This window comes from Salvelinus alpinus, chromosome 22, assembly GCF_045679555.1.
Source record: "Salvelinus alpinus chromosome 22, SLU_Salpinus.1, whole genome shotgun sequence".
Classification (NCBI taxonomy): Eukaryota; Metazoa; Chordata; class Actinopteri; order Salmoniformes; family Salmonidae; genus Salvelinus; species Salvelinus alpinus.
Window position 1 is genome coordinate 29,395,607 of NC_092107.1, and position 17,462 is coordinate 29,413,068.

General features: G+C 43.8%; 1 protein-coding gene across 4 annotated transcripts in view; it reads right to left on the reverse strand.

Annotated features, from left to right (window-relative positions):
- Positions 1-30: 30 nt before the first annotated feature.
- Positions 31-17,462, reverse strand: part of LOC139549385 (endothelin-converting enzyme-like 1) — a 41,314-nt gene continuing 23,882 nt past the window's right edge. For 2 of the 4 annotated variants that reach the window (XM_071359843.1, XM_071359842.1), the window contains exons 7-17: positions 11,684-11,906; positions 10,259-10,357; positions 7,830-7,904; positions 5,591-5,694; positions 4,871-4,929; positions 4,389-4,440; positions 3,431-3,498; positions 2,949-3,073; positions 2,787-2,852; positions 2,294-2,389; positions 31-2,178 (exon numbers count right to left, since the gene is read on the reverse strand). In XM_071359843.1, coding sequence (XP_071215944.1) covers positions 1,963-2,178; positions 2,294-2,389; positions 2,787-2,852; positions 2,949-3,073; positions 3,431-3,498; positions 4,389-4,440; positions 4,871-4,929; positions 5,591-5,694; positions 7,830-7,904; positions 10,259-10,357; positions 11,684-11,906 — 1,183 coding nt within the window. In that variant the 3' untranslated portion in view covers positions 31-1,962. The remainder of the gene's footprint in view (positions 2,179-2,293; positions 2,390-2,786; positions 2,853-2,948; positions 3,074-3,430; positions 3,499-4,388; positions 4,441-4,870; positions 4,930-5,590; positions 5,695-7,829; positions 7,905-10,258; positions 10,358-11,683; positions 11,907-17,462) is intronic. The other 2 variants (XM_071359844.1, XM_071359845.1) reach the window with 2 other exon arrangements.

Here is a 17,462-nt window from a genome sequence, read left to right on the forward strand (position 1 = left end):
TGGACCAAGGCACATGGAGAAACCAGCCCCTCACAGTGATCCCATTTATTTATTTAAAACATTGAACACCAAGAAATATGAGCGAGCACGAGCAGCCACATATATGAGATAGCAGTCACATATATGAGATAGCAGTCACATATATGAGATAGCAGCCACATATATGAGATAGCAGCCACATATATGAGATAGCAGCCACATATATGACATGGCAGCTGAATGCTGAGAACTGTGTGTGATGTCATCCTTTTATCTCAGTCTTAACTGTAAAGCTGGTTTTGAACATGCTGTTTTCAGAAAAAGAACTGTACAATTATAACTTATACATAGATTGTTCTTATTTTTTAGATTCTTTATACAAAATTATAATATATTTTTTATATCACTGTACAAATGTTTTTTCTTTTTTTCTCTGACTTGACTGGAGTCACAGTTTTGTGTGTACAGCATGTAGATGATTTGTTATGACCGTGGAATATCAGTCATATTGATCCTTCCTTTGAAAGCTTCTTGGCTATGCAGACCAGGCCAGGGGCATTCATCAAAGTTCATCAGAGAGAGTATGTGCTGTATCAAGGAAGGCCCCGGAGTTAACATAATCCAATAGGAAGGCCCCGGAGTTAACATAATCCAATAGGAAGGGCTCCGAGTCCATAATGTCAAATCGAAATGACTCTCAGTTGAAGTTGTCCAATAGGATAGATGAAGTTGTTCAACAGGACCATGCTTCCATCTTAGAAACACAGTCTTCTTGCTAAAGAATCCATACTCTAGGGTATGACAGTGAGACATGGGGTTGTGAGGAGTTTGGAGTATCCGGTGGATCGTGAAGCATAGTTCACCATGATTTACACTAAGGTAGGAGTGGAGAGGTTAAGGGTTTAGACGGACTAATCCATGATGTTCCATCACTATTCTTTGGCACTTTGGCCACTGGACACACACTTAGCTACAAATCCTGAGCAAAAGGTCACTATGGATTCCACTCTCATTAAAAAAGGGACCTTCAAAACCGTACAAACACACACATACTCACAGTAACACCATTCCAATGATGTCCACAAGGCCAAGACCAGACAAGAAACAACAGTCAAGACGAACAAGGACTCCACAGTGGAGACCACTTCTTTGTTCAGCCACTTGAGGGCAGCATGGCAGCACGGTGTCCACTATTTACCTCATAGAAAAGACTCACAAAAACATTGGCAGGCAACACACTGATCCCAGTGAGTGCAGTCCATACTGGCCATTGTCATTCAGGCAGTACAATCCCCATTCCCAATCCCTTCTACACAAAGTTCTTGATAACACCAACTCTGAACCTGTTGCATTAAATTGGATTTAATAACACTTGACTACTGTCAAAAGTGATTCAAATAATTATAATGAATTGACATCACACAAATCAAAACCAAAAAGGTAATCCCATGATACAGTACATCTGTTGAAAAAAATAGATGTATATCTACAAATATATAATTAAATGATATGCTTAAATGAGTGCAGATACTCACGTTGGGTGCCGGCACTGTTTATTTAGGTGTAAGAGCTCCACAATACTTTGAGCTAATATTTTATAAGAGAAACAGGAGCTCACGCAGTAGAACATTTGAGGTGCCGGTACTCTGCTCTGGGGAGCTCCTGCCCAAGTCAAGCACTGGATATCTACATGAGTAGACAGTGAAGTGATCATGGTTTTGCCTGGTGGTGATGACATTATTTGCTTGCAAATTCTGTGATAATAGGAAAAGGTAGTCCCAGGATTGAGATGGAAGTAAAAGTGAAACTGAACATAATGTCTGATAGGTTGGTTAGAAGAGTTTAGTTCAGGTCACAGGTAAGTTCTAGTTGTTGGTGGGTGGTGAAGTTCAGAGGTCAGTGTTGAGGGGTCACCATACAGAACATTTGTCGACAGGGTGCATGGGGGAACCCTTTGGACAGTGGAACACTCGGGCAAACTCATCAAACTGGGACACGCTGCCAATCACCCTGCAGAGGTAGAGGGGATAGAGAGAGAACAGTCCAATCGGAGAGGGGCGTCATATTAGGTATGGCCTGTGATAGGCTGATGCACATCAGGAAAGTGAGGAAGTGTATGTACCTGTAATGCTCTGGTGCGTGCTTGTCAGTCAGTAGCTGCAAGTATATGGACTGAGACCGTCTCTTCATACACCAGTTCTAATAGGAGAGAGGAGACAGCAGTAAAGACCATAAAAAATATAATCTTTACTCCAACTAAAAATAAAAAGATTCCCAAGACTAAACAACAGTCTGTACGTAGTTGTTTGTGTACCTGTGCGAAGGCGATGAAGAGTAGTTGTTCATGTGTGTATTTGAGTCCAGGGAGAGGTCTTTCTGGACCATGTTCTCTGATCCACTTCTGATATGCCTGGAGAGTGGGAGAGAGTGTAACAGAGGATTGGAGAGATGGATGGAGAGAGAGATATATGAGACCTGGGCTTACAAACACACTGTAGCTTGTCATTAGTCCACAGAGATAGTGATTGAGAGCTCTATTTAATCTGTAACGCCAATGTTTTTGTGAGTCTTTTCTATGAGGTAAATAGTGGACACCGTACTGCTATATAAATGTTAAGGTCATTTCCGATTGAGCCGACATGCAATGTTTACCGTGAATGCAGTCTTCGCTAGAGCAGGAATATTTCTTTAAAATGTAAATCACGCTGTAAAGCTGATCTTCCGTGATGCTGATTGAATAGAGCCCTTACAGATGGTAATCAATATTGATTGACAGCTAGCACAGCCTATTGGAAGATTTCACTCACAAAGTAAGACAGTTTAAGGCCTCCCATATCTGCTATATTCTCCCCCAGAGTCAGACGGCCATTCACCTACAGACACACAGGGGAAAGATACCATTGCAACTCCCATTACAGGTGTGTGTGAGTGTCTAGTAAGCAGTGTAACAAGGTATGCTATGCACCCACCCTCTGGTTGTAGACGGTGAAGTTGTCGTAGAGTTTGACGATGCACTCTGCTTTCTTCTGAAACTTCTTGTATGACTCCTCCGTCCACCACTGCTTCAGGTTTCCATGGCGATCATACTGGCCACCTAAGAGAAAGATTACATAATTTAGCATGGTGGTCACTATTCGGCCATGCTGCAAGGTACAGTTGTTGGCTATAACCTTTTACTCTCTTGAGTCATTTGACTGATTTCATTGGTTGGGTTAAGGGGAGGCGGGACTTCCATACCTTGCAGCATGGTCTGATAGTGACGACCCACTTAGATGGGGGGCAAGAGGCTTGAGTTAGGATGACCAATGTGGACAAAAGACATGAACCCCTTATTCAGAACTGATATTGCACTGACATTACAGTTTTACTACTGTTAGGCTACTACTGGTCATGCCCCATTGGATTTTAATATTTTCTAGGACACGTGTAAGACAAAGAAGCGTTCTCTCACCCCAGTCATCATATCCATGTGTCAGCTCATGACCGATGATGGCTCCTATTCCTCCATAGTTCAGAGATCTAGAGGGAGGAGGGAGAGAGGGGATGAGTTACTAATCACTTAGCATATGAGGACAACAGCTTAATGTATTTATAATAACACATAACACAAACTGAAACTTTTTATCAGCCTGCAGTTCTAACCCGTCCTGAAGGGGACAGTAGAATGTTACATGAATCATAATCTGACCCATTGATATCATATCTAACTCTGTTAATAACTGAATAGAGGGAGAGTTCTGGCCACCTCTCCTTGACCTGGGTGGGTGTAGTCTGGCAGACCATGCAGATAGAGACTGATGCGATGCAGGGACTGCTCGAGGCCTCCGGCTATCCACATGACCAAGTCTGAAAATGACTTTCTGACAGGACGTCGATACCCTGCTGAGAGTTGCCCTCCAAACCTGAATAAACTAACTGGCTGAGTGAGGCTTCATTACCTGGGGCCTGATAGCAGCGCTGGACTAGCCTCAGTCTTCATGGCAGGTTAGGGCTACTGCAGTAATAACTCCAGGGAACGGTACCACGATCACACATCTAATATCATATTCCATTCATCAGTATGCATGGGTGGATGCAGCGGTCGTTTATGTGGAGTGGTAGTGATCACTTCTAATGGAATAAGTATGTGAATAAATAATACCGTGCCGTGAGAGTTGAGGGTTGCAGTATAGCTGTGATTGTGTTGTGATCATTAAGTGAGAGGGGAATGGTTTGGAGGTAGAATACGAGGGGTAATGTAAGGGGAAAGTAATGGTGTATAGGGGTTGTCCTGGACAACTACAGTACAGCGGGTGCAGGCTTTTGTTCCAGCCTAGTAGGCTACTAACTAACGCACTTGATACAACTAATCAATGTCTTGATTAGCAGTTGATTAGTTGAATGACTTCGAAATATTCAGTTGTACTCACTGTGGAAACTCAGGGTCGTACAGCGTGGGCTGAAGGATTCCAGCGGGAAATACTAAAAGTAAAGAAAGAGATAGCATAAGATAAAGAGTCAGGTAGATAGAGGGAGAGAAAGGGAGGGAGGGAGAGAGAGGTAGGGGAAAAAATTAGCTCGTGTGGCTGATGGCTGTGTTTGTCTGGCTCTCTCTGTCCTTTGCTGCCTGCTCTGTAACTCACCATTGATTTTTCTGTGAGGTAAATTTGATCCACGAGGCAGACGCAGACACCAATAGAGGCCAACACTGGTGGGAAAGTGAGGGGAGATGACAAAGTGTGTGGGGCGGAGGAAAGTGAGGGGGGCTGGTGTAAGTAAGTGAATGCAGAATACGTGAGTTAGGGCGTGTGGGTGCCTCATCACATGGATGGACCAGAAAGAAGAAGAGGGAGTGTGTTATCTTGTATATACTAAGAGCATTGATGTGCATTGGGATCACACACTGACTCACCCATTTGATTCTTGTTTGGGAGATAGTAGGCATTGAGGGCCTGAGGGGGAAGGAGCCACCTGAGAGGGAAACAGTCAATCAGGGGTTTATTAATCCTACATTCACTAAACATCTTCAAACAACAAGAGACACAGATACTTCTCAAGTGTCACAGGCAATTTATCTCATAACTTGAGATATTTTAAGGTGAAATCATTCAATATTTTGTCCAATATTGAGAGTTCCTGTCTGCACAAGAAAACAGTCCCTTCATCATAATCTTTTTAAATCCGGACACATTGATTTGTGGAAATTTCCCAAATTAATAACTTTGAAATTCAGAGATGCCCCTGTTCTGGTGGGAAAGACAAATGGCCCTACGGCAGCAGAGAGATGGGGACACCGATGGAGGCATGGGGACATGTTTTCTCTGCAGAGGGAGATAAGAATCATGAAAGGAGTGTATTTGTGATAAAGGAGGAAGACATGATTTGGCAGTACAGGGTGGAGGGCTTCAGCTTGTTTGGACACAAAATCAGTTTTGAGTGCTGTCCTAGGAGCACATTTTAAACAGTCACACAAAAGACAAGCTTATGGTATCTTCAATCACTTCTATTACTCTTGTCATAAAATGTAATGTTTTGTGTCAAGAGGTGCATATCATTTTGGTTCTGTGTGTAGTTGTGTTTAGTTGTGTTATTGTGACACTGAACATCTGGAGCAGTTGAAAGCATCACTCACGCAGTCTTGTCCACCTGCTTGTGGATCTTCTTGACAGACATCTTGATGTTGAACTTGATGCTGTTGAGGATGTTTTTGAAATAGGTATTTTCATCCACATCAAACTGGATAACAAATAACAGAGATGGAGAGAGAGTCAATAAGAGCAATAGAGGGAGAGAGAGAGTACGTCTGTGAGGGAGTAAAAGTTTTTTTTAGGGGGTGGATCAGCTTTAATATTGCGGATAGATTGTCACTTCCATCAATGTAATTGTCTACATCATTTCCAGTCCCCCATATATTTTTGGGATAAATATATATTTTTATACAGTACTGTGCAAAGGTTTTGGGCAGGTGTGAACATGCTGTAAAGTAAGAATGCTTTCAAAAATAGACATGTTAATAGATTATATTTATCAATTAACTAAATGCAAAGTGAGTGAACAGAAGAAAAATCTAAATCAAATCCATATTTGGTGTGACCACCCTTTGCCTTCAAAACAACATCAATTCTTGTAGGTACACTTGCACAAAGTCAGGGATTTGTAGGCATATAGTTAGGTGTATGATTAAACAGTTATACCAAACAGGTGCTAATGATCATCAATTCAATATGTAGGTCGAAACACAATCATTAACTGAAACAGAAACAGCTGTGTAGGAGGAATAAAACTGGGTGAGGAACAGCCAAACTCCGCTAACAAGGTGAGGTTGCTGAAGACAGTTTACTGTTAAAAGTCATACACCATATCAAGACTGAGCACAGCAACAATACACACATTTCAAGGCAGAAAGGGGTTTCCAGATGTGCTGTCCTGTCACGCCCTGACCTTAGAGATCCTTATTTAGTCTCTATGTTTGGTTAGGTCAGGGTGTGACTCGGGTGGGAAATTCTATGTTTTCTATTTCTTTGTTGTTTTGCCGAGTGTGGTTCCCAATCAGAGGCAGCTGTCTATTGTTGTCTCTGATTGGGGATCATATATAAGTTGTCATTTTCCGTTTGGGTTTTGTGGGGTGTTGTTTTCTGTTTAGGTTGTTTCCCTGACAGAACTGTGCGCTTTCGTTTTCTCTTTTTGTCATTTTGTTTGAGTGTTTTTGTGAACATTAAATCATGAACACTTTCCACGCTGCGCTTTGGTCTCATTCCGACGAAGAACGTTACATGTCCAAGCTCTTTTGAAGAAGCACAAAGAAACAGGCAACGTTGAGGACCCTAGATGCAGTGGTCGGGCCTGGAAACTTACTGCAGCAGATGAAAGACACATCGTGCTTACTTCCCTTCGCAATCGGAAGATGTCCAGCAGTGCCATCAGCTCAGAATTGGCAGAAAACAGTGGGACCCTGGTACACCCATCTACTGTCTGGAGAAGTCTGGTCAGAAGTGGCCTTCATAGAAGTCTTGCGGCCAAAAATCCATACCTCCGACGTGGAAACAAGGCCAAGCGACTCAACTATGCACGAAAACACAGGAACTGGGGTGCAGAAAAAATGTACATATTTGGCTGTAGCCAAATAGAGCGGTACACAAATGAGTGTCTGCAGGCAACAGTGAAGCATGGTGGAGGTTCCTTGCAAGTTTGGGGCTGCATTTCTGCAAATGGAGTTTGGAATTTGGTCAGAATTAATGGTCTCCTCAATGCTGAGAAGTACAGGCAGATACTTATTCATCATGCAATACCATCAGGGAGGCATCTGATTGGCCCCAAATTTATTCTGCAGCATGACAATGCAAATTAATTACTTAAAAATCATACAATGTAATTTTCTGGATTTTTGCTTTAGATTCCGTCTCTCGCAGTTGAAGTGTACCTATGATAAAAATTACAGACCTCTACATGCTTTGTAAGTAGGAAAACCTGCAAAATCAGCAGTGTATCAAATACTTGTTCTCCCCACTGTACATACATACACATACATACATACATACATACATACATACATACATACATACATACATACATACATATATATATATATAAACATACATATACACATATTTTTAGAACATACCTTCCTTTATTATTCCCCAAACCCTACCACCGGTCCCCCAACTGGAGTAAACTATTAAACGATAACACTTAGGCTTCTACTTCCAGCTTATACATACTATACACATTTTACAGACACAATCTATTGTACAGTGGTTATATTTTGTTTGTTTTTAGTCCTGGCCTTCCTCTATTTCTGATGTCCATTGACTTTGATTTCTATTTGCCATATATTTGTAACTGCTATTTCACAAAAGTAAAAGTTGTCTCACCCCGTACTCCTGGTCTATGAGCTCTGGTTTGAGGAGGAAGTCTGGATAGCCTGTCATCACCATCATATGCTGCAGCTGAGAGAGGGAAGGGAGAAAAGGGCCAGAGAAAAAAGAGGGGGAGAGAAAGAGAGAGTGAAAGAGAAGAGGGGGAGTGAAAAATAGACTGCAAATATTTAGCTGCCATATCCTTCATAGACCACACACACATGAGCAGACTGTTATAATGGGATTATACTGGAGACCCGTTTGTTTCAGCACATGCTCTAAAAGGATTAAGATCTTATATTCAGAAATTATTTGACAACATTCTCAGATAGGGATATAATAAACCAGTATTAGACAACATTCTCAGATAGGGATTTAATAAACCAGTATTAGACAACATTCTCTGATAGGAATTTAATAAACCAGTATTAGACAACATTCTCAGACAGGGATTTAATAAACCAGTATTAGACAACATTCTCAGACAGGGATTTAATAAACCAGTACTAGACAACATTATCTGATAGGAATTTAATAAACCAGTATTAGACAACATTCTCAGATAGGGATTTAATAAACCAGTATTAGACAACATTCTCAGATAGGGATTTAATAAACCAGTATTAGACAACATTCTCAGATAGGGATTTAATAAACCAGTATTAGACAACATTCTCAGACAGGGATTTAATAAACCAGTACTAGACAACATTCTCTGATAGGAATTTAATAAACCAGTACTAGACAACATTCTCTGATAGGAATTTAATAAACCAGTATTAGACAACATTCTCTGATAGGAATTTAATAAACCAGTATTAGACAACATTCTCAGATAGGGATTTAATAAACCAGTATTAGACAACATTCTCAGACAGGGATTTAATAAACCAGTATTAGACAACATTCTCGAATAGGGATTTAATAAACCAGTATTAGACAACATTCTCAGATAGGGATTTAATAAACCAGTATCAGACAACATTCTCAGACAGGGATTTAATAAACCAGTACTAGACAACATTCTCTGATAGGAATTTAATAAACCAGTATCAGACAACATTCTCAGATAGGGATTTAATAAACCAGTATCAGACAACATTCTCTGATAGGAATTTAATAAACCAGTATTAGACAACATTCTCAGACAGGGATTTAATAAACCAGTATCAGACAACATTCTCAGATAGGGATTTAATAAACCAGTATCAGACAACATTCCCAGATAGGAATTTAATAAACTAGTATTAGACAACATTCTCAGATAGGGATTTAATAAACCAGTATTAGACAACATTCTCAGACAGGGATTTAATAAACCAGTATCAGACAACATTCTCAGATAGGGATTTAATAAACCAGTATTAGACAACATTCTCAGATAGGGATTTAATAAACCAGTATTAGACAACATTCTCAGATAGGAATTTAATAAACCAGTATTAGACAACATTCTCAGACAGGGATTTAATAAACCAGTATTAGACAACATTTTCAGATAGGGATTTAATAAACCAGTATCAGACAACATTCTCAGATAGGGATTTAATAAACCAGTATTAGACAACATTCTCAGATAGGGATTTAATAAACCAGTATTAGACAACATTCTCAAATAGGGATTTAATAAACCAGTATTAGACAATATTCTCAAATAGGGATTTAATAAACCAGTATCAGACAACATTCTCAGATAGGGATTTAATAAACCAGTATCAGACAACATTCCCAGATAGGAATTTAATAAACCAGTATTAGACAACATTCTCAGATAGGGATTTAATAAACCAGTATTACACAACATTCTCAGATAGGGATTTAATAAACCAGTATCAGACAACATGCTCAGATAGGGATTTAATAAACCAGTATCAGACAACATTCTCAGATAGGGATTTAATAAACCAGTATTAGACAACATTCTCAGATAGGGATTGAATAAACCAGTATTAGACAACATTCTCAAATAGGGATTTAATAAACCAGTATTAGACAATATTCTCAAATAGGGATTTAATAAACCAGTATCAGACAACATTCTCAGATAGGGATTTAATAAACCAGTATTAGACAACATTCTCAGATAGGGATTTAATAAACCAGTATTAGACAACATTCTCAAATAGGGATTTAATAAACCAGTATCAGACAACATTCTCAAATATGGATTTAATAAACCAGTATTAGACAATATTCTCAAATAGGGATTTAATAAACCAGTATCAGACAACATTCTCAGATAGGGATTTAATAAACCAGTATTAGACAACATTCTCAAATAGGGATTTAATAAACCAGTATTAGACAACATTCTCAGATAGGGATTTAATAAACCAGTATTAGACTGATCCAGAATAAAATAACCCCTGCTTTCATCCTAAATGGTAATACAGCAGGCCTACAGTATCTTTTTGGTTATATATAAGGTAGTGTGGCATCCTGACCTTGGCCCTGGCTGCCTCCTTGGTCACCTCATCCATCCAGTCCAGCTCTTGCAGCCGGAGGTCCAGTGAGTGCTTTATGTCCTCTACCAGCTCCTGTACCTGTGGGAAGATAATATGGGTCGGAGGTTAGAGGTCAGTTGTCTAAAGGTTCCATTGGGAGTGGGCCAGAGAGATAGCTATATTGGGTACGCCCAACGCCAAATAGACCCTTCACCCCCTGCTCCTGCCCCTAGGCACTTTTCATAGATCTGAAACTGAAAGGATGGGTTAGCTGTCATATGTAGGAAATTCCAACATAAAGTGCCTAGGGCTAGGTTCTGGGGTTGAGGCTAGGTTGGCATTGAACACAACAGAGGGGGAGAGAGGGGTGAGACAGAAGGAGGAATAGAGGATGAAGAGCTTAAATAAAGAGAAGGTTCAGAGGGGTTAGAAATGCCATTGGAAACCACATCCCCTAGAATGAAGAAGACAATATATAGAGGCAGACTAGAAAAGAGTGGGTTAAGGTGTGACGATGGAAGAGTGGGATGGAGAGAGAGAGAGAGAGAGAGACATTTTCAATTCTACTTCACCAAACAATTACAGAAAGTAACAAAGAAAGAGAGACAGTCATAGACAGAGGGACAGAGAAAGAAGCTGCCCTACCTTGGCCCTGCTGTGAGGAGAGATGAGGAAACAGAGGGACAGAGAAGGAAGCTGCCCTACCTTGGCCCTGCTGTGAGGAGAGATGAAGAAACAGAGGGACAGAGAAGGAAGCTGCCCTACCTTGGCCCTGCTGTGAGGAGAGATGAAGAAACAGAGGGACAGAGATAGAAGCTGCCCTACCATGGCCCTGCTGTGAGGAGAGATGAAGAAACAGAGGGACAGAGAAGGAAGCTGCCCTACCTTGGCCCTGCTGTGAGGAGAGATGAAGAAACAGAGGGACAGAGAAGGAAGCTGCCCTATCTTGGCCCTGCTGTGAGGAGAGATGAAGAAACAGAGGGACAGAGATCGAAGCTGCCCTACGTTGGCCCTGCTGTGAGGAGAGATGAAGAAACAGAGGGACAGAGATAGAAGCTGCCCTATCTTGGCCCTGCTGTGAGGAGAGAGGAAGAAACAGAGGGACAGAGAAGGAAGCTGCCCTACCTTGGCCCTGCTGTGAGGAGAGATGAAGAAACAGAGGGACAGAGATCGAAGCTGCCCTACCTTGGCCCTGCTGTGAGGAGAGAGGAAGAAACAGAGGGACAGAGATAGAAGCTGCCCTATTTTGGCCCTGCTGTGAGGAGAGATGAAGAAACAGAGGGACAGAGAAGGAAGCTGCCCTATGTTGGCACTGCTGTGAGGAGAGATGAAGAAACAGAGGGACAGAGATAGAAGCTGCCCTACGTTGGCACTGCTGTGAGGAGAGATGTAGAAACAGAAGGACAGAGATAGAAGCTGCCCTACCTTGGCCCTGCTGTGAGAGGAGAAGTGTTGCTTGACGAAGAGTGCTCCCAGGGCCATGCCGAAGTGTTTGTTAGCCTGGGTGAGACACAGCATCCCCAGCTCCAGCTGACGCTCCGTACCATCAATCTCCCGGGAAAACTCATGGATGGTGCTCCGGAACGCCGTGGACAGGTGTTCACTGAGAGCTGCTACAATCCGCCACAGCATGTAGTTATGGAGAACCCTGGCAAGAGAGGGAGGAGGTAGAGAGAAGGGGGGAACGATGAGTTTTAGTTTTTAACAAGCCTTTTTTATATAATTAAGGAGTGCCCCTACAGAGATTCAATGTAGAATCCTCTGAAAAAGAGAGAAGCTAAAATCATAGAAGGGGGAAGACAGAAAAGGTGGACAGAGAGAGAGGGGGGGAGTAAAGCAAAGGAGATACAAGCAGGTTAGAGAAGAGGAGAGAGACCGAGAGTATCGGTGGGGGGAAGAGAGGAGAGATGGACAGCAAATGAAAAGAGTCCAAGAGTGACTCAGACGAGTAGAAGTAAAAAATAAATTAATGTGTATTTCATTCATGTATTCAAATGTTATTTTCTCTTCTCAGTAAAGTAAAGTTGTATTTAATGTGTTGAGGGATCCCACAGAATGAACATACCATTCTGTCCGCAGGACAATTGGCCCTGTCTCCTACTGCGAGACTACGCTCCACGTGAAACGCTTTTTGTTTTCTGTTTTTATTTTTGACACGCGTGCTGCATATTAAATCAAAATTGCTTTGGCAAGGCAGCCCCAGTGTCTCGCCAACAAAGCACTTCTGAAGTGAAATTAATTGAGAAGAGAGAGGGAGAGCGAGGAGGAGGGAGGGAGAAAGAAGAAGACTCAGTGTCCTTGTTCTTTTATACCTCTTATAATCAGTACAGATCAGTATGTTGTAGGTGTGGCAGCTTCGCTTGGTTTTGTGTGTGTGTGTGTTTGAGTTTGTTTACTTGGTTGAATAAAACACCTGTTTATTCATTTGGTGCAGATGACTTGTTTGCAAGGGGCATAGCTAGAGTGTGTGTGTGTGTGTGTGTGTCAAAATCTAATCCCAGATAGAGTTGGCGCGTGGGGTGTTGTGAAGATTTAGGAGACCTGTGAGATTAGATGGAAAAAGCTTTAGTAAAATGTATTCTAATGATCAAACAATAGCCCTGAATCACAATGGGATGGGAATTAAAAATCATTAGAAGACTGGATTGTAATGGAACCCATTATTAAGACAGAATACATTGTCCGTCCAGAATACCTGCAGACATTACCTTCTGTAATAATGGTCGTACAGTTTCTACCCACAGTCTAACTTCACTACTCACACAAACACACACAACCACATTCATACACACTTCCCATTGAGGTGAGTGATAGAGTGACAGACGGATGAGCAGAGAGAAAGGAGGGAATGATAGGGAGAAGAGGAGAGGTTGTAAAGAGACGCTGGTGTTGTCATTAATGTTTCAGCCTCATTGGACATCAGCTCATCTGGTTAATGGGATTGAATGCAGTTGTCTGGGTCTTGTCAATAGAACCCAGCAACATGGGCATTACACACACTGCCAAAGGGAGGGAGGGAGAAGGAGGGTGGGAGGAGAGAAGGGAGGGAGAAGGAGGGTGGGGAGAGAGAAGGGAGGGAGAAGGAGGGTGGGGGAGAGAAGGGAGGGAGAAGGAGGGTGGGGGAGAGAAGGGAGGGAGAAGGAGGGTGGGGGGAGAGAAGGGAGGGAGAAGGCAGGTGGGGGAGAGAAGGGAGGGAGAAGGAGGGTGGAGAGGGAGAAGGGAGGGAGAAGGAGGGTGGGGGGAGAGAAGGGAGGGAGAAGGAGGGTGGGAGGAGAGAAGGGAGGGAGAAGGAGGGTGGAGAGGGAGAAGGGAGGGAGAAGGCAGGTGGGGGAGAGAAGGGAGGGAGAAGGAGGGTGGGGAGAGAGAAGGGAGGGAGAAGGAGGGTGGGGGAGAGAAGGGAGGGAGAAGGAGGGTGGGGGAGAGAAGGGAGGGAGAAGGAGGGTGGGGAGAGAGAAGGGAGGGAGAAGGAGGGTGGGGAGAGAGAGGGGAGGGAGAAGGAGGGTGGGGAGAGAGAAGGGAGGGAGAAGGAGGGTGGGGGAGAGAAGGGAGGGAGAAGGCAGGTGGGGGAGAGAAGGGAGGGAGAAGGAGGGTGGAGAGGGAGAAGGGAGGGAGAAGGAGGGTGGGGGGAGAGAAGGGAGGGAGAAGGCAGGTGGGGGAGAGAAGGGAGGGAGAAGGAGGGTGGAGAGGGAGAAGGGAGGGAGAAGGAGGGTGGTGGGAGAGAAGGGAGGGAGAAGGCAGGTGGGGGAGAGAAGGGAGTGAGAAGGAGGGTGGAGAGGGAGAAGGGAGGGAGAAGGCAGGTGGGGGAGAGAAGGGAGGGAGAAGGAGGGTGGGGAGAGAGAAGGGAGGGAGAAGGAGGGTGGGGGAGAGAAGGGAGGGAGAAGGAGGGTGGGGGAGAGAAGGGAGGGAGAAGGAGGGTGGGGAGAGAGAAGGGAGGGAGAAGGAGGGTGGGGGAGAGAAGGGAGGGAGAAGGAGGGTGGGGGAGAGAAGGGGGAGAAGGAGGGTGGGAAGAGAGAAGGGAGGGAGAAGGAGGGTGGGGGGAGAGAAGGGAGGGAGAAGGAGGGTGGGGGGAGAGAAGGGAGGGAGAAGGAGGGTGGGGGGAGAGAAGGGAGGGAGAAGGAGGGTGGGGGGAGAGAAGGGAGGGAGGAGGAGGGTGAGGGAGAGAAGGGAGGGTGGGGGAGAGAAGGAGGGTGGGGGAGAGAAGGAGGGTGGGGGAGAGAAGGGAGGGTGGGGGAGAGAAGGGAGGGAGAAGGAGGGTGGAGGAGAGAAGGGAGGGAGAAGGAGGGTGGGGGGAGAGAAGGGAGGGAGAAGGAGGGTGTGGGGAGGGAAAGGAGCGAGAGAGAAAGCGAAAGAGATGGGACGGCACAGGGTTTAAAAAGGAATATGTGCAAGCAAACAACTAGAGAATTAAACTGAGGGTGACCGAAAGAAGAAACCCACACACAAAGGAGGCCTTGTAAAAAGTTTAAGTGTGTATGGAATTGCTTCTCCACTCTCCCTCTGACTGTGGGGCTCTGACACATGGATCTGAACTGTCTGAATGACAGGAGGGGAACACATTTTTTTTAAACATTTTTATTTTACCTTTAACTAGGCAAGTCAGTAAGAACAGATTCTTATTTTTAATGACGGTCTAGGAGCAGTGGGTTAACTACCTTGTTCAGGGGGCGAACAACAGATTTTCACCTTGTCAGCTCAGGGATTCGATCTTGCAACCTTTCGGTTACTAGTCCAACTCTCTAACCACATACTGTTCCAGAACACAGTGGATGTATGTCTGTGTGTTTTCTTTTCTTTCACTGTCTGTCACCCTTTTGCCACTCAGCAGGTAGAGAAGCTCAGTGAGTTCCCACTGCGAGAACAGACTGAGACTGTATGCATTCCTGCAAGTGTGTCTATGAGTGAGTGTGTGTGTCCGCCCGCCCCCTCTCTCCAGGCAGTATGTGGTGTGAGTGACAGTCACCCATGGGGAGGCCACAGCCCAGCGTGTCCAGAGCCCAGACAAAGACCTGTTTCTGGGCTGCATTAGTGACCTCCCAGGGCCTCTCAGCTCTGCTGTTCCATAAAGCAGACAGATGTACAGCTGGCCTCCGTCAAACACCTCTGTCACAGCCTCACCCCCTGCCTGGCCCAAATGTGACTGTGTGTGTCCTAAAGAGATGTGTGTGTGTCCTAAAGAGATGTGTGTGTCCTAAAGAGGTGTGTGTGTGTCCCACTGTCTGTGTGTGTGTCCCAAAGAGGTGTGTTCCTCTGTCTGTGTGTGTTGCTCTGTCTGTGTGTGTTCCTCTGTCTGTGTGTGTTCCTCTGTCTGTGTGTGTTCCTCTGTCTGTGTGTGTTCCTCTGTCTGTGTGTGTTCCTCTGTCTGTGTGTGTTGCTCTGTCTGTGTGTGTTGCTCTGTCTGTGTGTTCCTCTGTCTGTGTGTGTTCCTCTGTCTGTGTGTGTTCCTCTGTCTGTGTGTGTTCCTCTGTCTGTGTGTGTTCCTCTGTCTGTGTGTGTTGCTCTGTCTGTGTGTGTTGCTCTGTCTGTGTGTGTTCCTCTGTCTGTGTGTGTGTTGCTCTGTCTGTGTGTGTTCCTCTGTCTGTGTGTGTTCCTCTGTCTGTGTGTGTTCCTCTGTCTGTGTGTGTTCCTCTGTCTGTGTGTGTTCCTCTGTCTGTGTGTGTTGCTCTGTCTGTGTGTGTTGCTCTGTCTGTGTGTGTTGCTCTGTCTGTGTGTGTTCCTCTGTCTGTGTGTGTTGCTCTGTCTGTGTGTGTTGCTCTGTCTCTGTGTGTGTTCCTCTGTCTGTGTGTGTTACTCTGTCTGTGTGTGTTGCTCTGTCTGTGTGTGTTCCCTCTGTCTGTGTGTGTGTTGCTCTGTCTGTGTGTGTTCCTCTGTCTGTGTGTGTGTCCCTCTGTCTGTGTGTGTGTGTCCCTCTGTCTGTGTGCTCACTGCCCACAAAATGAGGTGGAAACTGAGCTGCACTTCCTAACCTCCTGCCCAATGTATGACCATATTAGAGACACATATTTCCCTCAGATCACACAGATCCACAAAGAATTCGAAAACAAATCCAATTTTGATAAACTCCCATATCTACTGGGTGAAATTCCACAGTGTGCCATCACAGCAGCAAGATTTGTGACCTGTTGCCACAAGAAAAGGGCAACCAGTGAAGAACAAACACCATTGTAAATACAACCCATATTTATGTTTATTTATTTTAACTTGTGTGCTTTAACCATTTATACATTGCTACAACACTATATATATATAATATGACATTTGTAATGTCTTTATTGCTTTGAAACTTCTGTATGTGTAATGTTTACTGTTAATTTTTATTGTTTATTTCACTTTTGTATATTATCTACCTCACTTGCTTTGGCAATGTTAACACATGTTTCCCATGCCAATAAAGCCCCTTGAATTGAATTGAATTGAATTGAGAGAGAGAGAGAGAGAGAGAGAGAGAGAGAGAGAGAGAGAGAGAGAGAGAGAGAGAGAGAGAGAGAGAGAGAGAGAGAGAGAGAGAGAGAGAGAGAGAGAGAGAGAGAGAGAGAGAGAGAGAGAGAGAGAGAGAGAGAGAGAGAGAGAGAGAGAGAGAGAGAGAGAGAGAGAGAGAGAGAGAGAGAGAGAGAACAGATGAGCTCCCGCATTTTTCAGCATGTTTTTACAAATAGATAGATTTAGAGTTAGATAAACTTGGATTTTTCGCCAAGGACATATACAGGATACTACCCTCCACAACATTACCTTCATTCCAAATCCAAACTCCAAACCTACAACCTGATTTTGGACAAAATGACCTGGAACCATTCCTACTACCAAAGATTCTTATTTCCAAGCTATACAGCAAATGCTCTGACAAACAAACAACAAAAACCTGAAAACACCATCCAACCTGGAACTGAGCGAGTCATGTTAAGCCTGAAGCTACTTTTAAAGCCAAGAAGAAAAACACATTACAATGATATATTTTACTTTATAAGGACTGAATGCTAAGTTAAGGCTACCCCAAGCTTGCTAGGACAGAACATATCTGACTGTAACTTCAATTAGCACTGAGGTGTGAAGTGAGAGGTGTCAAAGCCCTTGAGCCCAACAATGGCAGGAGAGTTGCACAGCCTACCTCACCCAAATGCAGAGGCCTTTGAAGCCCCCTCCCACTGTTCAGAGGTCATTACAATACAGTACCCTCTGGAAATAAAAAATGAGAAGGCACAAAAAAAGT